This window comes from Haliotis rubra, unplaced genomic scaffold, assembly GCF_003918875.1.
Source record: "Haliotis rubra isolate DU_JTF1 unplaced genomic scaffold, ASM391887v1 Scf4, whole genome shotgun sequence".
Classification (NCBI taxonomy): Eukaryota; Metazoa; Mollusca; class Gastropoda; order Lepetellida; family Haliotidae; genus Haliotis; species Haliotis rubra.
The window spans coordinates 2,481,880-2,504,466 of NW_025767079.1; the positions used below are offsets into that span (position 1 = coordinate 2,481,880).

A 22,587-nucleotide genomic window follows, 5' to 3' on the forward strand; every position below is an offset into this window, starting at 1 on the left:
GTCTGTAAATAATTCCATTGATCAACATCATGAGCATGGATCTACACTAGTGTTGGGAATTGGTTAAAATCTCATAATTGATGATTGGTTCATTACAACCGATCAATCATCGAAAATAATTGGTTAACATCATTTATGAAATTTGTTAATGCACATAAAAGTAAGGTAAAAAACAAGTAGTTCTTTTGGGGCTTTTTGGCAAAATTTCACATTTTAAAGGATGACTAGTATGTTAGGAACATAAATTTCTTGGAGCCTTCAAGATAAATTCAATCATGACTTGAAACGAGCTTGTAGTGCTTACAAATGTAACAGACAAAACCAACCATGTGAAAAATATTGTGAATGAAAACAAGTGTTCCCAAATTGGTTGTGTTCGATAATTAGAAATTATGATCGATTGCTTGGTCGTTTAGTCACTACGACCAATCTTCGATTATTTCAATTAATCGGACCACCACTAATCTACACAACTCAGATACTCAGGTATTTGTTTTCACAATACAATGGGGTGAAGTCCTCAAACATAAACACTGTATACATTAATTTCAGTATAAAAGACACCATACAACTTTTAATGAGACGTTATCCCTCGGGGATCCAGTCCCTGGGTCCTTGTTTTTGCATTCTGACCCACAAAGATTAAGTATTTGTATACCGCTGTAAGCATGGTAACCCTTGTATCTAAATGTTTCCCAAACTGTTTACCTTGGTGACGTTGATCTGTACAGCATTAGCTTTGTGGAAGTCAGTCTCAAACATCTCAATGAACTGACACAGGAGGTAGACAGTCATTTTGACCAGATTCAGGTTGCGGGCACGGGTGTCGGGGTCAATACCGGTCTCTTCCACCACACTGGACACCTGACTTGCTACACCACGGGTAGCTTCAAAAACAGTAAATATATATATATTTCTGGGTTTACATTTTCTTCAACTGAAAGTAAGTGCAGGGCTGGATTTATGGAATAGAGACATGCACCTGTTGCAACCTTAGGTAATAACCTTGTTGGTAAGACTTCAGATGATAATTACCTTGTTGCACCAGACAAATACAGGTTGCACTTCAAAACTAAATTATATATAATGCTCGAGTTAGGGTATTGATGATTTAGAACATCATTTCAACAAAAATATTCTGGTTATGATAAGATAATTTTTATTTTGCTTCATAACTTTTCATGACATGAACAGTAATAGTCATTCTGTCATTGTCTGTGTCGAAGAGCGTGTTTGGTTATGTGACAGATACCAAACACCTAATATACCTAAGGGAGGTAACACTAGGTGAGTGATTTTACGTCCGCTTTTTTAAAGGGAGCTTCAAAAGGGGATTCAAGTGTTCCACTAGTATCATTCGCAAGAAGAAGGAGACAAGCAATTAAGCATGAGTCAGGATAAGGAAAAATTATCAACAGCAAAATATCTGGGTGCAAATTTTGCTAGCAGTGTAAGAGTTTGAATCTGACTGGTCAATAAGAATGACGCATGAGTCACACAACTTGTAATGGGTGGAATAATCATCAAGCCACAAAATTCCAGCATAGTTCTGCAAGGATGGAAACATTAGTTCAGTCAGTTAGCTCCCTTGCCTTTGGAAGACATAAGTGTGATTTGGTTTGTCTGTTGTTGAAAAGCCGCACTCAGAAATATTCAAGCTGTATTACGGCGGTCTGTAAATAATCAAGTCTGGAACAGTCAATCCAGTGATCAGTTGGGATAATATGACTTGTGCAAACAAAATCAGCTAGTCTGACCACCCAATCATAATAGCTGCCTTTTACGAAAAGCATGGGTTGGTGAAGACCAATTCTAACAGGATCTTCAGGAGTCCATACAACACATACACACCTTTCAACAAGCAGTCCCATGTTTCCTCCTTCACTGCAGCATCAAGATCCCTCTGTAGACTGGAAAATACAACAGCCAAAAAGTATATACAGTTGAAACTCAAGCTCAAATATACATATAACAAATGGAATAAGAGCAATTCTTTCCCAAACTGTTGACAAATATGATGTTTAAAAAATGGAAATCAAGTTGTGATTTGCCAACACATTTTGAAGATTTGGTTTTAATGAATGGAATTATATTTGCTGAGTTTACAGAACAGAAAGACATTTTAGCATCCTCAAAGATTGATACAATTGGCTAAATTGACAGACTGGAAACAGACATCCAGACTTCATATTGTATTTGTTAAGTAGTACAACTGGATACTAACCACAAGATGCTGAAGAGTGAGTCAAAATTATCGATGACAGCAAAAGAGTTGGACCGGATGGCATATTTAAAATCTGAAATTTAGAGAAAAGTATACATGTTTCACATGTCCAAATAACTTGGCACTTGATTTCAACCAGTACACAGTGAAACCAATACAGTTAAAAGGGGTTATAACCAACATAAGTTGTTTTACTGTTGCAGATCTAGATCCATGCTTCATATACATTTGTGCAATGGAGTACACCTAACCTTTTTTGACAAGTTACTGTTTTAACTATCTTCTTGATTTCAAGGTCATTTCATCAGGCTCCAGATAATATTTCAAGTATAACATCTTATCATTTATCTAAAGTATTGAGAGGTTTTACTGCGTGTTGAATGTACGTGCATATTTACTCTGTAGTTTCCAGTCCACTGAGTATTTTTAAAAGGGAGATGACTTTTTACATACATTTTTGAACCATAACATGACATCACATGTTACAACAGTTTCAATATGTGAGACATTACCATGACAACAAAACATTTAGTGCAGTATTAACTGCAGTAAATCTATGTGTATGTGATGCCTGTATTTGGTCAGTTAACATAAAACATGATAAAGATATTTTGGCACATCAGCTGAGAGACATTATTGTTTTTTTTGAGATTATGCTTTCTGACATTTCTACTTATAGATAATGCAATACTCGTCTAACTGGTGTCGATGAGAAGTGGTAATTCGAATCCTTGTGTCGACCAGTTTGTTACTGTTATGATTAATTATGTAAGATAGACATGTAATCTTAGATAACACTATGTTGTCTCGGAACAGTCGGTCAACCGTCAAGCTCGTTGGATTACAATTTCCTTGATACCAGTGCTGTTTATTCTACAATCAAACAGGAACATTCAAATCTCTCATCGGCATCGCAGTAGTGTCCGAGCGTTACATACCTTGAAGAGCTCCTTGAACTAGTCTGTGTGTCAGAATCTCCTCCACGGAGTATTGGTTCACACTTGTTTTGGTTAGCAGGTCGTCTCGGGACACAGGGATTTGGAATTCAAACATCTTGAAATTTGTCTCCTGGAACAAGGTAGTAGGGATGTAATTATCAATCTACTGCCATTGGCATAAAGAGAAACAAACAAGCAAAACCATCTATCATATACGGGCACGATTTATTTGGCCAAAATACACAGAAAATAAACAGGCCAGTTAGGGTCATTTGAGGTTTGTCAAAACAGTCACACGATCAATCATAAATGATTTGCATTACTAGCGTAAATGCACAATTGCATCGGTGCATCTAAAATGCGCCGATAGAATCCAAAGGTTCAGTATTTACAATATGTTGTCAGTCATTGTACCTTCCGGGTTTGAAAAGTGCGCCTGCGAGTGTCAGCGCACGATGTTGGCCAATCAGATTTTCCTAAATCTGGAAGTGCGGAGAGGTTTAAATTTATCATATTGCTAAACAAGTAAATGCTTGATGGATTTTTTTTGCTTTGTATATTATATATGAAATGACATTTTAGAAATAAGTGAAAACAATGGTAATAAAATTTTAATATGTTTTCCACCAACTGATGAATTCACCGTTCGTTTCTGTTGTCCGACCGGATACTCTCGTGTCGAACGCACCGGGAGAATGCGAAAGTTTTATGAATAATGTCTTTAAATTTTTCTACTGTTTTAACTGCTGTTTTCTTAACGTTGTTATCTTGTATCGTGTTTGGTTTTAAAACAACGCTGTTTTTATATATTTTGACTGTTTTATGCGTGTTTTTATTGGTCGAGGGTAGAGAATGGACCGGTCTTCTTCCGGTAAGACTTTCAGAGCACCTGGCACCGGTCGCTGACCATATCAGAGAAACCACAGGATATATCGGCACTGTTCTTCACAAACCTTTATTCAGAAACCAAACTCCAAACATGTTTGAGAGTTGGAACCCTTTGCAATGGTTGTGGAAGGGAAAAGACGGCCAAACATCAGGATCGCGACCAGTGATGAGATCCAAGTTTGCCAGGAGAACCAAAAAATCTAAATTTGGACAGAGTAAGCAAAAAGAGAGATCTAACGCACTGAATTCACCAGCTCCCATATCTGTGTCAAGTCCAAAGTCACCAAAGAGGGGCCTTAGTGGAAATGTATCAACTGGAGATTTAAATACAAGTGTGTCAGTGTTGAATGCATCTGGTCCACTGCTGTCCACCCCATTAATGCCCATGATAAAAAGAGCTGTAGCGAACACTTCTGGACACAATGACACTTTCAGGTATGTCGATATTACCATTTTGCTCCTTAGAGTCGTGAAACTTTTAGTGTAATACTTATGTGTGTATATATAAAAGCAAGAGTTTTGCAAATATTTTATTGTTTTGTGTTGTATTGTCATGTAGTTGTTAGTTAATAAATAGTATATTTTTCACTGTTCAGTTCATTCATAACAAACTCCAGTATACTGAACACATAATCAGGCTTGTGATTTATTCACTGTAACAAACATGAATTGAAAGAAATATCTAAATTAATGAAGACCTCACAAAAACTATCATTGTTGCTATCAAATCGATTTTATTGACTCTGAACAGAATTCTGAGGGTCACTCATAATACTTGCGTCAAGCTTGACTCGTAGGATAATATTTTGAGAGTCTTTAACTAAATTGTTGCGTCAAATACGCAGGAATCCCACGTCATGTAAAACCCTGCATTACACTGAACTTCTGAGAGTTCTGAGGCAACACTATTTGAGTCACAGTCTTGATGTAACTATGTTCACACACATATTTACTGTTTTTTCAAGCGAGTTGCAGTTGCACAGTTGGGAACAACCTTTTTCTGGAAAGATTTCCACCCGTAACCCCCAGTGTTTTTTTTATCATTCTATGCCTAAGATTTATAGTAAGAATAGATGTTTTTTTTATAGAAGGCCTTCCCTAACCCTAGCCCTAACATAATGCTAAATCTAAACCCTAAACCTAAACCCTAACTCTTGAAATAATCATAATAAACAGAATACATTTCAAGCGGTTATTACGGGCAGAACTCTTACCTTTTTTCTTGTAAATTGAAGTAGAAGTCCTTTATCTGATGACCATGATGATGGGACAGTTAATGTCCTGAATCGTTGATTTCATTTTCCCTGTAGTTTACCACATTTAAGATTGTGAAGGGTTATAATGAAATAAGTGGAGAAGACTATAAACATTGTAACAAACAAAAACAGGTCTGTATTAGATGCCATTTCCCATTGATATTAGCTTTTCTGGTAAATGCCAGGTGGTGATTTAACTTGTCCACTTCACATTTTCTGACCAGTGTTATTTTTGTTAGATTACTAGTCTTTGTGAAAATTAAAGGTTTTCCCATGTTTTCATGAAACGCATGGCCAGTGGCTGTGTCTAACTGTGCCAGTTTCACTTTTGTCACAGTTTTCCTGTCCTTTTCACATTCGGTAATTCATCTTTTTACAAAGGCTGTTATGATTCACTCGCATATTTGGGGAATCGAACCGAGGCCCTTCATGAATTCAATTCATTATTTGTGGTCACCAGAACCGAATATTAACGAATATTTACAATTTTTAAGGGAGTGTGTTTTGCTTGAACCCTTATGTTCTTTTTCAAAGTGAGATATGCAATTATGGAATATGTACTAGCCTTGCAGTAGCACAAGTCATGTTAGTTTGCCAAGGCTTCACATGGTACAGTCCCCTATAAACTATTACATACCAAATTTGAGTGTCATGAGATAATTGGTTATTGCTGCTACAAATTAACACTGTCAAAATGGGCATTCCATATTGTGCGTCAATCACTTAACTACAATATTGTATTTGTGAATAATTATTCGTATTCGTTACCCAATATTCATGATAAATATCATATTCGCCACATAGTGTATTCGTTGCAGCCCTACTATTTACTGGTTTCATTTATCAAACATATTTGCCACATATGTATTGGTAATCATAGTCAATGATAGTGTTCTATTCTCTTTCATTTTCTAGCCCGGATGTCAATTCCCCACTTGCTAGTGGCACTCGAAGCCGACCAGTCAGACGAGCCAACACGTTCCACTTCACTCCAACACATCCTGTAGATTCATCACCTGGAGTCTTGCCATGGGTACGCTTCGGCAGGAGAGATCGACATTCCCTATACAAGGCCGACATCAATTCCTTCAAACATCAAAACACTGTACGGGTAGCTCCACCTGATCCACATAGAGTTCTCTCCCCAAGGTAAGCACAAACAGGATGACTCAATTCTACAGTAATGTTAGGATTTTAATCATATGTTAATGATAATGAAGACTGTGATAGAATATGTTTCGTGTAGTGGTGTTCCGATAATCGAAAAAAATCGAAAATCGATCGAAAGAAGGATTAAAAATGATTATCGATTGTATAAAACATATTTTTGATTAATCAGAATTTTGTTGTTTTAGTATAACACACTTGAATGAAGCAAACTAACCATTAATTTTGACGAATATTCACGAACAAACATGCGCTCAACAGCGTAAAGCTATGTGCATTGTAAAATTTTAACCACTTTCATTGTTTAATAACAGTTCAAGTGTCTTTCTTGCATGTGTGCATTTCATTGCATGACAGTATTAGTTATTAAAAACATTAATTAGAAAACAAATTTGTGATTGCATTAAAATGTATATGTTTCGATTATAATCGATAATCGTTCATCACAAGTCATCTGATAATCGATAGTGGATTTAGTTTCCGATTCCCAACACTAGTTTCTTGATACACTGGATGTGATACTCATCATGATACAGTACATATCTTGATATGTCAGGAAAGGGAAGTTTAGACTAATCATGCTAAGAGGGAAAATTTTTGTTTAATAAGTGAAGGATATGTGGTTTGTTTCTGATGTATGGAAAACAATATGTATCATATATCGTACGGTGCATACCAGATTTTCAGTGTGATATTTCACTGTTAGCCTTTGGTATTTAGGGTCTGTTATAGATGTTGGTATGACTTTAGTCACAGAAGTGGAATCCCATTCTTTTTCATAGAGATCGTCCTTGGGGTACTTATATGCATTTTCTGCGGCTGAAAATGTCCTGTGACAGTTATATCAATGTTTTAATAAAAATATTGTACAATAAATAAAATCTTTTTTGATCTATAATACGGCCCCCACCCTGTGGAGTTACCTCCCTGCTACGCATGCGCAGCCAACCAGGTAAGCACCTAGGCCCGTATCATCATTCCTTCTGCTGAATAAATCAGTGAACAGTGCGGGGAGGCGGGCATTCATCCTATGAACATGTGTCAGAAGTCCAAGCTTTAACCTGGTTTCGAGGTGCCGTACAATATTTAGCATTATTACTACCTCATTTAAAATACCACAATTTAATATTATTATTGCACTGTGTTTATTAGCAGTGTGCATGCATAAAAAACTGCCAGAACAACTTTAACAAATACTTAAATCACTCAGCAGCACTGGGATTATTCGATGAGTGTTGAGGTGATAGATCATAGAGAGAAACTTTTGTACACTCAATGACCCCAGCACCCCTGTTGCTAGGCTGATGTCACAGTACTGTCTCATTTGTGAATCTGCCAACAAAATTTGACAAATCATTCATTGTCAGTGAACTATTTTGAATTCAAAAAGAAGGCCAAAGTTTTGAATTTGATTGGAGTTTTGATTGTATTAAATGCAGTTGGAATATCATGTGGGTCATAAAGATGTCTGGCTTTTGGTATATGACAATGTTATGTTGCATTTATACACTTGGTCCAGTTTATAACTGGAATTTCAAAGCTCTACCTGATGAAGTTTTAAAAATCTGTGAACTGTGAGTAATGTATAAAATACTGTGTCTCTAATGTATTACCAATTTTATCAAAGTTATGAATAGTTCTGGTATCGATTTATAAATTGAGCCCTACTGGTTCTATGCCTTTCTCCTCCCATCACTCTCCATGGTTCAAGTACTCGCTCTTCATGCTGAAGACCCGGGGTCTGTTCCCCACATGGGTACAATGAGTGAAGCTCATTTCTGGTGTCCCTGCTGTGATATTGCTGGTATATTGCTAAAAGCTGGGTAAAACCGTACTCACTCACTCCAATTTCTCTCCTTTCTTTAGTACCGTACACATCAGTATCTCCTTCTGTTCACAGTTTAATGCCATTGAAAGAGAGAACCGACAACACACCAAAGCCAGTGGACACGCAAGCTGTCGTCAATGCTCTCAGGGAAAGAAGGTAATACCACAGGCCCTCTTGTCTTTGCGATGATTAGAGATTTTATGAAATATATACAAAATTTTGAGATGACCCCCCGACTCGAAATGCTTCACAGTATAATACATTATGACAAGGCCAGACACTTCGGTACACCCCACCCGACTGCTTTGCCGATTGCTACACTACCATCACATGCAATCGATTTAAACTTAATGTAAACAAAATCATGGATGATTGGCCTATCGAGCACCACTCATGACACCTACCAGTTCTTTATTGTTATTTCTGCAAGTTGATTGAAAACCGATTTTGACTCTCAACTAAACGTTCTTGACACAAATGGCTGACGATATATCCGCACAAAACGGGGGTGTGGTCGAAGCAAGCCCTCTGGTTGGTTGATGTTTGTTAAAGAGACATTTACAAATGATGCTTTCTTTGGAGAAGCCATTGCTTGGGAGAAAAAATCTTACATTACTTCCAAGTCAAGCAGTCGATGAAAGTAAAAATTCCCGAGAATTTATAAAGAATGTGCAGATTAAGTAGCGTTGACCAACCAGAGGGCTTGCTTCGACCACACCCCCGTTTTGTGCGGATGTGTCGTCAGCCATTTGTGTCAAGATCGTTTAGTTGAGGGTAATACATGAAGCCAGTCTTGGGGTGTGGTATGGGGTAGAAGGGATACTGTTCACTGCTTAACCAATGAATGAACAAAGCTTAACTTGCACAGTGAGACGATTCACCTGATATCATTTCATAATTTTTTCCATTTGTAGCCTGTTATTACAATGTTATCTCGAGGCAAATCATGAGTGAACAGGTGTTGAATGTTTTCAACTTCATTAAATAGTTGTCACTATCTTCTTATCATTCCCTTTCTCTTACCTGTTATAACTCTAACCTTAATTCTTTTCACAAACTGAAGAGTACTTTGTGCTAAGACAGTTAAGAAAATAGGATTAGTTTAGATTTGTTTCTATGGGGACTCCTTTGAGAAAATCTTTGTGTAAAGTCAGTCTCATAAATACGCCATACACATAATGGTTTAAACAAGGACTGGTCGGCTCGGAGTCAGTATAATGTGTCTGAGTGGGGTATTCATGCTTCACTACGGCATGGTATCTCAGTGGGCTAGCACTATAAAACCACCTTAAGTCTGGGCTAGTACAAGCAGCCGCACATACACATACACACGCATGCACGTTGTCATATGAGCGAAATATTCTCAAGCACGACGTTAACCAAATTTCACCTCTCCTCACTCATACAACTAACAGCATTTTTATTTTCTTTCAGGAAAAGATCACTTGTTGTTGCCGTAGAAGAAGACACACTTTTTGAAGAATCAGGTCAACATGCCAAGAGAAGGTGATTCAGTGTAGTTGGTTCTCACTTTGATGAAACTTACCATTGATGTCAAGATTGGAAATGGCAAGAAATATTAGTGGAGGTGAAAAACCCAACTCAATGTGCAGAATTGTGTGCCGAACCCTGACATCAACTGAATCGTATATTGTTCAGCTGTGATATACTGAACCTTCACCTGTGACATTTTGATAAATTCAGCAAGTTATCAAATTTGTGACTAATACATAAGAATGAAGTTTGAACCTAGCATAGGCCCCCCTTTTAATATGTTTAGTTTCATAATCCTGATGCAATGTTTAAAACATGTCTAACATGATGACTAATTACAACTGCCTTAGTGAAATAAAGCTCTAACATAAGTAATATCAAACAGACTTTTTGTTATTGTAAACAGCCACACCAAACTGTCTGCTGTTCTAAAAATCCTGTTAAAAAACAAATGGAAATATTTTACAGTTTGTGTTTGTTGTAGGCGGCAGGAAAGTAGCCAGTCCACAGCTTCCTCAGCTTCCCTGCCCCCAATGCCAGATAACCTGCCGGACCTGTCAGACAAGAGCGTGATGATGCAGCTGGATGAGGTCAGTCTAAAGCGTCCATCTGCTCCCAGTAGGGAGGCCATGGAGGAGGCAGAAGAGGATGTCAGTGTTTCCAAGCGACAGAAGAACACACGCAACAACCCTATCACCAGCTCACTTAGCTCCAGCAGGAAGATTCTGATCAGAGAGGTACGTGTCCAGTAACATCAAGACTTACTCTTCAGTGAATAGGGGTAACCTAGTGGTTAAAGCTTTCGCTTGTCACTTCGCTTTGATTCCCCATATGGATACAATGTGTGAAGCCCATTTCCCCTGCCGTTATATTGCTGGAATGTTGCTAAAAGCGACGTAAAACTAAACTCACTCACTCTTCAGTGAATGTCGGGGCGGTGGGGTAGCCTAGTGGTTAAAGCGTTAGCTCGTCACGCCGAAGGCCCGGGTTCGATTCCCCACATGGGCACAATGTGTTAAGCCCATTTCTGGTGTCCCCCGCCGTGATATTGCTGGAATATTGCTTAAAGCGGCGTAAAACTAAACTCAGTCAGTCAGTCAGTTCAGTGAATGTCTGGGGTTGGTTCAGGGGTCAGGATGTCAGTTTGTCCAGCATGACTAAGGTTCTTCATTTCAGTCTTGGTGCCTCAGTAAGCCATATACAGTTGCAGGGAGGTTCATTTCCATAAATCCAGGGATCAAATTTTGGATAACTTTAACTAACCCTTGCATCCATTCCCTTGATTCTTGTGATTTCACATTACCTGCCCTTGAATTTCATTCCAAACATCAACATGATGGACAGGGCAAGGGAGATAACTCATATTACCCTATACCTCTGGAACAGGCTGTTGTCCAGTTGATATTGATAAATCTACACGGCGGATTGTTTGTAACTTGAATTCCAATTGATATGTTAGAACAAGTTGCACAGCCAAGCAAATTTGAAAATGTAAATCCAGGAAGGTAATATGAGATTGTGAGAACCACAGGAATGGATCATGGGGTCAGGACAGGTTTACTGAAATGTGATCCCAGGGTGAAAGTAGGTGTTAGTAGAGGAAAATGGTCGTGTCCTTCATTAAGGAAAGTAAAGCTGGCCCCAAAACCTCAGAAAATCACACTGCTTGGCCTATTAGCAAAATATTGTGATTGTGGATTTCACAACATGGTTGCGTCTATGACCTACATTAATAATGTAATAATAATGTGTCAATTTATGTAGAGCCAAACTCCACTCCAGGTATGCTCATATCGCTAACAATGAAAAGCACAGCACATTGTTACTCCGGATAACCCAAGCTGCCTGTTAGATGCTAGAATGTTATAGTCACATGACTCATCCCACCAGGTACCCATCTTCTGCTGGGTGAACAGAGGCCATTTTTAATTAACTCACTTGCCTAAGGTGAGACCACATGTATCACATGTGCTTCATTGTTGAGCAGGACTGAAGTCCTAGAAACTCTCAAGAGTCAAGCAGGACTGAAGTCCTAGAAACTCATGCCCAACATTGATTAACTTCCCCTGATTTGTGACCTGAGCTCTATGCACAGGACCACACACCACCATGCACTGTGATACAACTAAAAGAATGTCAAAGGGACACAACACACTTTTGGTCTTGCCTCAAGCATGCATCGCCATCATGCATCATCAGCTTGCGTCATCTACTAATGCTTTTTGTTATCATAACTGTTGTTCTTGTCCGTATCTCTCGTCTTGTCACTTAATACTGCTGTATTGACTGGAAGTTGTAGTCATGAAGTATTATTATCCCTCGTCACGAAGTGGGAGGGGATATTGGTTTGAGCTCCTTCCGTCTGTCCGTCCGTCTGAAATGATGGGTACAGATTTTCTCAAAAACCGTTATAGATACTGAAACCAAATTTGGTATATGTTTTCAGGACTTGAAAGCCTTGATGGAGTTCGAAAACGGAAACAGTGTTACAATTTGTTACAGAGTTATGGCCCTTGTCATGCGTTTCTTGACTTAGTGCACAGTATCCCAAATGGAGACAGATTTTCGTAGAAACCGTTACAGATAGGGAAACCAAATGTGGTATGTGTTTTCAGGACATGAATGCCTTGATGGAATTCAAAAACGGAACCGTGTTGCAATTTGTTACAGATTTACAGCCCTTGTCATGCGTTTCTAGACTTAGTGCACGGTATCCCCAATGGGAACAGATTTTCTCAGCAACTGTTATAGATAGGGAAACCAAATGTGGTATGTGTTTACGGGACATGAATGTTGTGATGGAGTTAAAAAACAGGAACCAAACAGGACAAGAACACTGTGGCGGGGGATATTGATGACCATGTCTTCTTGTTTTCACTTTTCAGAGAATAGAAGCCAGGAGTAAGACTCCTCTGTCTCATCAAGATGCAGAACTTCCACAAAGCAAGAGGCGAGCTACTGACCAGTCCCTGGCCCCAACAACAGATGTCCCTCAGACAGAGTAGGTGTCATGTCAGCCATCTTGAAAGTGTCCCTCAGAGTAGGTGTCATGTCAGCCATCTTGAAAATATCCCTCAGGCTATGTAGGTGTCATGCCAGTCATCTTGAAAGTGTCACTCAGACAGGATAGGTGTCATGTCAGCCATCTTGAAAGTGTCCCTCAGAGTAGGTGTCATGTCACCCATCTTGAAAATATCCCTCAGGCTAAGTAGGTGTCATGTCAGTCATCTTGAAAGTGCCACTCAGACAGGATAGGTGTCTTGTCAGTCATGAAGATGTCCCTCAGGCAGAATAGGTGTCATGTCAGCCATCTTGAAAATGTCACCCAGACAGGATAGGTGTCTTGTCAGTCATCATGAAGATGTCCCTCAGGCAGGATAGGTGTCATGTTAGCCATCTTGAAAATGATCCTCGGACAGGATAGGTGTCATGTCAGTCATGAAGATGTCCCTCAGACAGGATAGGTGTCATGTCATCCATCTTAAAAATGTCCCTCAGACAGGATAGGTGTCATGTCAGCCGTCTTGAAAATGTTCCTCAGACAGGATAGGTGTCATGTCAGCCATCTTGAAAATGCCCCTTTTTTTCTGTTTCTTAACTTTTTCTGTTCATAATGAAACTTTGTATTTAGCAAGTATTTAGTGTGAAGAATGACATTATGTTTTTTGTCTGGTTTGACTTTGATCCACCTAAGTCCATGATTACCTGCTTGTAACCTAAGACCTGTAATTACAAGCATGTTCTCTGCTGTGTTCCAGGGATGGTGATTCTATCATGACTCCAGACTGTGAAGAAAATAGGCTTGATGCAGCCACAACCGAATTTGTCAGTCAAGATAAGGTACTTACTTTGTATTAAGAGAAAGTGAAATTAAGCTTTTGAACTTGCAATTGACTTTGGTCATATTAGATGAAACAGGCTCTTTGTTATAAATATACAAGAAGTGTTTGTTTTCTAGTATTTATAACATCTGGTTTGTTATCAAGACTTGAAATGTCTACATATTTATGTGATGTTTTTTGTTCAGTCATCCACACCATCCAGTAAGACATCAACACCCAACAGGAGATTGCAGCAGGATGGTATACACAAGCCAACAAGACGGAGGAACCTGTCCTTGTATCCAGGCTTGAATTCTTCATTTGCTGGGGTTAGTGTTTGGGAGTACTCAGTCCTGCACCGAGGCCTTAATATTTTTGGTGTAGGTATTCTACTGCAGATAGCAAAATAGTATAGAGACTGGTATTTTCATTGTTACCGGTCCCAAGGACTGGCAAATAAAATATGCTAGCAGGAACACTGCTACAGTGATCAGCTTCTGTACCCAGGCTTCAATACTTCATATTCTGGGTTTAGTATTCTGTAATCTGTCCGAGATGCCAGGCTCTAGAGTAATCTGTCTATGTACCCAGGCTTCAATGCTTCATTTGCTGGTGTTGGTATTCTGGAGTAATCTGTCTATATACCCAGGCTTCAATGTTTCATTTGCTGGTGTTGGTATTCTGGAGTAATCTGTCTGTACCCAGGCTTCAATGCTTCATGTGCTGGTGTTGGTATTCTGGAGTAATCTGTCTGTACCCAGGCTTCAATGCTTCATGTGCTGGTGTTGGTATTCTGGAGTAATCTGTCTGTACCCAGGCTTCAATGTTTCATTTGCTGGTGTTGGTATTCTGGAGTAATCTGTCTGTACCCAGGCTTCAATGTTTCATTTTGCTGGTGTTGGTATTCTGGAGTAATCTGTCTATGTACCCAGGCTTCAATGCTTCATGTGCTGGTGTTGGTATTCTGGAGTAATCTGTCTATGTACCCAGGCTTCAATGCTTCATGTGCTGGTGTTGGTATTCTGGAGTAATCTGTCTATGTACCCAGGCTTCAATGCTTCATGTGCTGGTGTTGGTATTCTGGAGTAATCTGTCTATGTACCCTGGCTTCAATGCTTCATGTGCTGGTGTTGGTATTCTGGAGTAATCTGTCTTTACCCAGGCTTCAATGTTTCATTTGCTGGTGTTGGTATTCTGGAGTAATCTGTCTGTACCCAGGCTTCAATGCTTCATGTGCTGGTGTTGGTATTCTGGAGTAATCTGTCTATGTACCCAGGCTTCAATGCTTCATGTGCTGGTGTTGGTATTCTGGAGTAATCTGTCTATGTACCCAGGCTTCAATGCTTCATGTGCTGGTGTTGGTATTCTGGAGTAATCTGTCTATGTACCCAGGCTTCAATGCTTCATGTGCTGGTGTTGGTATTCTGGAGTAATCTGTCTATGTACCCAGGCTTCAATGCTTCATATGCTGGTGTTGGTATTCTGGAGTAATCTGTCTATGTACCCAGGCTTCAATGTTTCATGTGCTGGTGTTGGTATTCTGGAGTAATCTGTCTATGTACCCAGGCTTCAATGCTTCATGTGCTGGTGTTGGTATTCTGGAGTAATCTGTCTATGTACCTAGGCTTCAATGCTTCATTTGCTGGTGTTGGTATTCTGGAGTAATGTGTCTGTACCCAGGCTTCAATGCTTCATGTGCTGGTGTTGGTATTCTGGAGTAATCTGTCTATGTACCCAGGCTTCAATGCTTCATGTGCTGGTGTTGGTATTCTGGAGTAATCTGTCTATGTACCCAGGCTTCAATGCTTCATGTGCTGGTGTTGGTATTCTGGAGTAATCTGTCTATGTACCCAGGCTTCAATGCTTCATTTGCTGGTGTTGGTATTCTGGAGTAATCTGTCCCTGTACCCAGGCTTCTCAGATTCATTTGTATGGCTAAATATTCTGTAGCTGGAACCCAGACTTGAACTGTACATTTACAGGAGTTAGCTATCTGTTCACCTACCTTGTACCCCATAAGCTAGGGTTGGTATAATGTCCAGAAGTAAACTGATCTTGCTGTTGGCTGCTTTTCAGGTGCCAGTGGCGCGAGTGTCAGCTACAGCAGACGACTACGAGGCAGACCGGGAGGCTGAGCGGCAGCGAGTGCAGGACATGCTGGAGGAGGCTGAGGAGTCCATCAAAAAGAAGAGCAGGCCAGGTACTCGATGGAACACACTCATGCTGTTTGTCTTCAACTTGATGGTTGATTGTTTGTTATATAATGCTGCACTGCATTTTCCAGCTTTATGGCAGTGGTCTGTGAATAATCATATCTGGACCAGTCTATCCAGTGATTTATGTCATGAGCATCAATGTACGCAATTAGGGTACAATAGCATGTGTCAACCAAGTTAGTGAGCCTGACTACCCAGTGCCTCTTGCGACAAGGGATGGTGGGGTAGCCTAGTGGTTAAGGTGTTCACTCGTCACACTGAACACCGGGTTCGATTCCCCACATGGGCACAATGTGTGAAGCCCATTTTGTGTGTCTCCCGTCACGATATTGCTGGAATATTGCTAAAAGCAGTGTGAAACTAAACTCACTCACTCACTCAAGACAAGCATGGGTTACAAAGATCAATTCTAATTCGTATCATCACATGTAATTCCAGCTGTATGATGTTGGTTTTGAAATAATAAATTAGTGGCAAATGATAGCATTCATCAATCAAGTCAATTGGTCTGACCATTTTATAATGTAAGTCACCTCTTCTACAAATGCAGCTGGTTTGCCTGACAGAGAAACAGTTCAGTGCCATGATTCACTGTTAAGGAAGTACTGTTATGGTTAGGTGTAAAGATGGCCCCAGGTACTACATATTCTTTTACTTGTCTCAAAGGGTTGACCTTTTCAGTGATGTAGTGGAGAATCGAAAATCAGCCATGAGACACGAAAAGATGGTGTTTGTTGTTACTCTGCCTGATGCTTAGCAGGAAGGGAATAAAATAAGGACTGATCAGCTCAGAGTCAGTATCCATGTGAAACTACTATAGAACTTGCATTATTTAGGATGAGTACACACACTGACACACTTATGCATGTTGCTTTCTGTTTTGAAAGCAACATTGAACCCTTTAACACCTTACAAAGTTATGGTTTCTCACTTTGGCAGCCAAAATGGTGGATTTTAAAATTAAGGTGAATCTTCCTGGTGATAAATATGTCTGTTGTTGCAGGTACTGATGTGGTGGCCTCTGCTGCCGCTCCTGCAAGTTCCAGCCAAACAGCAGCCACAACCAGCACCACCTCGTCTCAGCAGGCAGGCATCAGCACATCTTCATCTCTCCTATCTGTGCCCATTAATACAAAGACATTGACGTCCGTCAGCCAGACACCAACCTTATCGTCAATCTCCTCCACCAACCCTCTGTTGAACACCATGCCAACCTCCGCCACCAATCCTCTCTTAAACAGCACCACCAATCCTCTCTTAAACAGCAAGCCAGCTGCAAGTACAAATCCTTTGTTGAACACCAAACCGGCCGCCATTACCACAGCTTCTCAACTAGACCTAACCTTCAAGCCTATCTTCGGTGCAGTGGCCACAGGATCATCTGCAAGCACCTCAACAACAGCATCAGTGACAACCCCAGTGTCATCTACGACTGTTTCAGGCTTCAACCCCATCTTTCCACCAGCTGTGTCTACAGGGACATCAACAACAACAACAAACCTTGTTGTTCCAACTCCATCAACTAAAACAGATACTGGCAGTACCGGTCTATCAGCAGCGCAGGCACTGTTTAACACATTTAATTCACCTGCCAATCCCCCACCCCCATACCCAGGCACAACTCAAGTTGGAAATGCCCCTGTCAACTTCTCCAGTGCTCCAGCTAAACCAAGCTCTCAAGTGATCGGCATCTTACCACTGACTACCAGTACACCCAAGCCTGCAGTTCAGCAAGGCTTCTCGTTATCGGGACCTACTGCTCTACAGTTTGGGCAGACTTCAGTTCCTTCAGCAACTAGTACAGCATCTTCAAACCAAGCAGGATCTACTGGGCCTCCAGCCCCTACTTTTTCTTTTGGCCAACAACCAGCAGCAACTACCACGAATGTTAAATTTGGAGGAAGTGGTTCTGTACCTGCGACTACAAAAGGCATCACAGCAGGACAGTCAACTGGACTTTCGACTCCAGCTAAAAACCTGTTTGGAGCAGCTACCACAGCATCATCCACTGCATCAACTATGCTGGGGTTTGGGCAGAATGTCACAGGGTCTGCAGCTGCTAATCAGTTTGGACAGAATACAGCTGTGTCCACTGCTTCTAGTGGGTTTCAGTTTGGACAGAGTAGCAGCTCAACTGCTCAGTCTTCTGGGTTTCAGTTGGGTTCAGCGTCAACAACTCAAGCAAAGACTTCCTCAGGGCCAGGGTTGTTCTCGTTTGGTGCAACTCCTGCAGCTGGGGCAGCAGCTTCCTTTGGCAACACCAGCAACACTGCACTTGGGGTGAGTAGCACAGCAGCTCCAGTGTTTGGAAAGGGGAGCACTTCCACAACAGCCTTTGGAACAGGAACAAGTGCTACATCAGTGTTTGGTAAGGGGACAAGTGCAACATCTGCCTTTGGTTCAGGAACAAATGCAGCATCACCCTTTGGAACAGGAACAGGTGCTACATCAGCCTGGTTCAGGAACTAATGCATCATCCTTTGGAACAGGAACAAGTGCACCATCTACCTTTGGGGCAGGAGCAAGTGCAACATCAGCCTTTGGTGTAGGAACAAGTGGTACAGCCTTTGGTTCTGGAAACAGTTCGGCACAAGGTTTTGGCACAGGACCAGCTCCAGGATTTGGGTCTGCAACAGGAACAGCTACGTCTGCATTTGGAACAAGCTCAGGTACGACAGCATTTGGCAGCACTGGACAAGCTGCTCCAGCATTCGGGAGCAGGTGCAAGCACTACAAAACAGAACAATACAGGGTCAAGTACGTTCACATTTGGTAACACTTCCACTCCTTCACAACCAGCCTTCGGTTCCAGTCAGGCTGCCTCTACATCTTCAGTGTTTGGGGCACCTTCTGGCAGTCAGGACCAGAAACAGACAAGTGTGTTTGGTGCACCCACCACCCAAGCAGGGTTCAATTTTGGATCAACACCTAGTGCGTTTTCTTCAGGTTCACAGCCTGGGTTTGGACAGTCATCGTCTGGGTTTGGAAGCACGAGTACACCCAGTAAAAGTAACACTCCAGGTACATTTCAGTTTGGTCAAACAAGTCAGCCAAGTACAGGGGAAAACAAGGGATTCAACTTCAATGCATCCTTCACAGGTTCTCCACAAGTAAACTTTGGTAAGTTACTCATTCATTACATCCATTACTCCTTCATTTTGAAGCAATTATACATATTCGTATCTTCAACTCAGCTTTCATTTTCTTTGACGGAAACATTGTGATGGTATTAGGAAACCAATAAGACGAAAGGTATAAGTCAATGATTACATTATGATGTGCAAATCTTGTTTAATACTACAGTGTGTGGCTTTCTGCTGTGTAAATGTTGAACAAGCCCCACCATCAGGGAACCTAAATGCAACTGGGATCAGTCACTTCTTAAGGCATGCTCAACTTGGTTTTGGAGTAGCCCTGTGGTTGAAGCGTTTGCTTGCCATGCTGAAAACCAAGGTTTGATTCCCCACAGGGAAATAATGTGTCTCGCATATTTCTGTAGCCCCCTGCCATGATATTGCTGGAATATTGCTGAAAGCAGAGTAAAACCATACTCACTTGCATCCATTCTGTGTGCGAACAACCATAGTATGTACTAGTGGTGGTCCTATTAATTGAAATAATCGAAGATTGGTCGCAGTGACTAAATGACCAAGCAATCGATCATGTTTTCTCATAATCGAACTCAAACAATTTTGGAACACTTGTTTGGCATTAACAATATTTTTCACTAGGTTGGTTTTGTGTGTTACATTTCATAAGCACTACAATCTCGTTCCAAGTCAGGATTGCCTTTATCTTAGAGACTCTAGTCATCCTTTTAGTCATACTAGTCATCCTTTAAAGATGTGAAATTTGCAAATGCATATTGTGCAGTGTGCCAAAAACTCGAAAGATTTACATGTTTTTTCTTCTTCTTTTTTGTGCATTAACAAACATAATCAGGAAAACTTGACAAATTACTCTAACCAATTATTTTTGATTTTCAATTGTAAGATTTCAGCCAATTCCCAACACTAGTATGTACACATGGCATACAGTAGTCCTTCTATATTTAATCCTCACTCACCACTCATATAGTGACTGAACTTATGTCCCAGGGATGGTGGTCTAACTTTGGTAGCTGGCATATTTAAAATGCCTTGTTTTGTGAAGCGATATCCTTTTATGGTTATGAAATGTTATAGGTCAAGCTATTTTACTCTCCTTTGTAGATGGGTATTTAAATAGTGTGCATACATGTATTTCTTGTGTACACTGCTGATGTGAGTTAACATCCAAATTCTCTCATTGTCATCATCATAAACATCGTCATTATTTGGGTCCAGCACTGAATAATAATCTTCAACAAATCAGAGGCAGCCTGGTGGTTAAAGGTTTAGGAGCTACAATAATCGTAGCACTGAGCTCGCTTTGTTCAATACTACCCAGAGCCAGTTCTCATCCTCATGTCATCATTTAGTGTTTCCAGGTGTCAGATAACTTACCATATCGTGTCATTGCAGGAACCCCGAACACTCCCAACACTTCCTTCGGTACTCCATCCAACATGTTCAGTGCAACTGGGGTGCCACCCAAGCCACGGGTCACCGCACGAGGACGAAGGAGGGGTGCCAGGAGATGAGTCCCACCCAGAAGCCAACTCAACAAATGCTAGGGACAGGACCATGGGTCTCCACCGCACTACATTTCTAGCTGACTCAGCGGTGATGACACCTCTTCTTGTTCTCCAGTGCTGACATTAGATGGAGAATTTAAGAAATTATTTTATCAAGAGAGAATATCTCCAATGGGACTGTCACTTGAAGATGCTGACAATGTGGAAATGTTAGCAGGATTGAGTTTTAAGTGAAGCCACCTAACGAGACAGCTTGTAAGTTGTATCCAAACCCTCAGAAAAGAGGTATTCTCTGCCTTCTTCCTGAGGAGGTGGTGGGGTACTACAGTGGTTAAAACATTTGCCCGTCAAGCTGAAGACCCAGGTTCCATTCCCCGCATGGGTACAATATGTGAAGCCCATTTCTGGTGTCACTCCCCGTGATATTGCTGAAATATTGCTGGAATATTGCTAAAAGCAGCGTACAAATAAACTCATTCCTCCTGAGTAGGATGCTTGGGCTGCACATGCATATCGATGTCAGAGTAATGGGGCAGGATATTCTCCTTCCTCAAGATTAACATGCATATAATACACATGCATATCGATGTGCATGATTCAGAAGGATGTGGAGCGGGTATTCTCATAAGGGATACAGAAGCTTATTATCCATTGTCATAAGATATATACAAATATTTACAATAAAAAACAATAACTGAGAGCATTGAACAAGAGACTGTTCCTTAAAACTGCATTTAGAGAAGAAGAACTTCATCAATGTCCTCAGGCACATCAAATGTCATCAAGAAGCATGCATAGCCATGGTAATAGTGGCTGCGGAGGCAAACAGCTAAAGTGATCAGACAACTGCTACAGTATTTTCATCCTTCAACTGTGTACCCAGACATCTCTCCTGGGTTTAGCTGCTGGCTGCTTGTTGGGAATACAAGGATACAACTTTACCTGAAATATTTACTTACCTGTGCTCCATTCCTAACACAATCTTAGTGTAACAACAGTCATAGTTCTCTGTATAATATCGCCTTTTCACTACAATAGGTTTTGGGTTTGATTACATACCTACCCCTACTAAAAACTTGCAATATTTTTAGTTCTTAGGATACCTATAACACTGGGCCAACTGGCTCCAGCATGAGGGATAGTTCCATCCTTGATAATCAATGCATAACCTGATCAGACTCACCATTCCATTTCATTAATGAGGCATTCAATCAAGAAAATTGAGATTTACTTGTTTTTTTTGTTAGTCTACCTCAAGGTTTTGAAAGGCTTTGCATTTATTTTCATACTTTACTTTTGGTAATCAATTAATGAATGTACAACATGGGCATATAGTTGAGATATCTTGTTTGATTCACATGATCAAAGCAGCTTTCATTTTCTATGGTATGTGTTATGTTTGTGAGAGGGCATAGATCTGTTTTGTTTTTTTGTCCTTCATGGCATCAGATGTATTTTAGTCCTAACAGCATCAAACCTCCTTCAGGTGTTGACAGCTCTGTGTATATTCTTGTTTGAGGCTGCTAATGCAGCAAAATTGTTGTCTTCTTTCTCACCTGTCAGATAACTGATCATGTGAGCTGGATATACCAAACATGACTTGAAGTTGTGTCATCTGCGTAGCATTTGTAAAAGTATAAACCATGTGTTCATTATTAAATCCTGTGTTCAGATTCAGTATCTTGACAATGCTTCAGATGTCTGAGGACATCAGTCTGCCTGCATTCAAGTACTGCATTTGTTTATGTTCATTAAGAGCACAGTGTGGCTATTTGAAAAATAAGGTGATTAACTAATAAGGTTAGAAATAGCAGACAAAATGATTCTGCGTGCATTTGTACTGTGTGAAATGATTAGGTTGTGAAACTGAATATGGAAACAATTCAGTCTTAAAGTCAATAAAGTCTGATGTCAATGTTTAGAAACTGGTACGAAGGAAGAAGCTCAGGACATCCCTTACCAAAATGTTGAAAGGTGTGTGATGTACATAAGACTGGCACATTTTGGTTGCGTGGTCTGCTTTAGCTCAACCCGGTTATCATGTTCACAAATTAACTGAATTGATCATACATTTTCATTTTCGAAAATCAGCTGTATCCTTTTCATCCTCACCAACTTCGCTACTGAGCACCTTTCCTCA

General features: G+C 40.4%; 2 protein-coding genes across 2 annotated transcripts in view; one reads left to right on the forward strand and one right to left on the reverse strand.

The window, feature by feature from the left end:
• LOC124287085 (condensin complex subunit 1-like) overlaps nucleotides 1-3,563 on the reverse strand; it is a 45,313-nt gene extending 41,750 nt beyond the window's left edge. The window contains 5 exon segments of the mRNA XM_046723564.1: nucleotides 709-887; nucleotides 1,852-1,910; nucleotides 2,225-2,297; nucleotides 3,163-3,292; nucleotides 3,486-3,563. Coding sequence (XP_046579520.1) covers nucleotides 709-887; nucleotides 1,852-1,910; nucleotides 2,225-2,297; nucleotides 3,163-3,292; nucleotides 3,486-3,515 — 471 coding nt within the window. The 5' untranslated portion in view covers nucleotides 3,516-3,563.
• A 271-nt stretch (nucleotides 3,564-3,834) lies between these two features.
• On the forward strand, nucleotides 3,835-20,830 carry LOC124287228 (nuclear pore complex protein DDB_G0274915-like). Its single transcript, XM_046723727.1, has 11 exons — nucleotides 3,835-4,485; nucleotides 6,222-6,455; nucleotides 8,374-8,457; nucleotides 9,736-9,807; nucleotides 10,280-10,532; nucleotides 12,681-12,796; nucleotides 13,554-13,635; nucleotides 13,823-13,945; nucleotides 15,693-15,816; nucleotides 16,836-18,952; nucleotides 20,335-20,830. The coding sequence occupies exons 1-10, from the start codon at nucleotides 3,878-3,880 to the stop codon at nucleotides 18,299-18,301; spliced, it is 3,162 nt and encodes a 1,053-aa protein (XP_046579683.1). The 5' UTR covers nucleotides 3,835-3,877; the 3' UTR covers nucleotides 18,302-18,952; nucleotides 20,335-20,830.
• The last annotated feature ends 1,757 nt before the right edge of the window (nucleotides 20,831-22,587 follow it).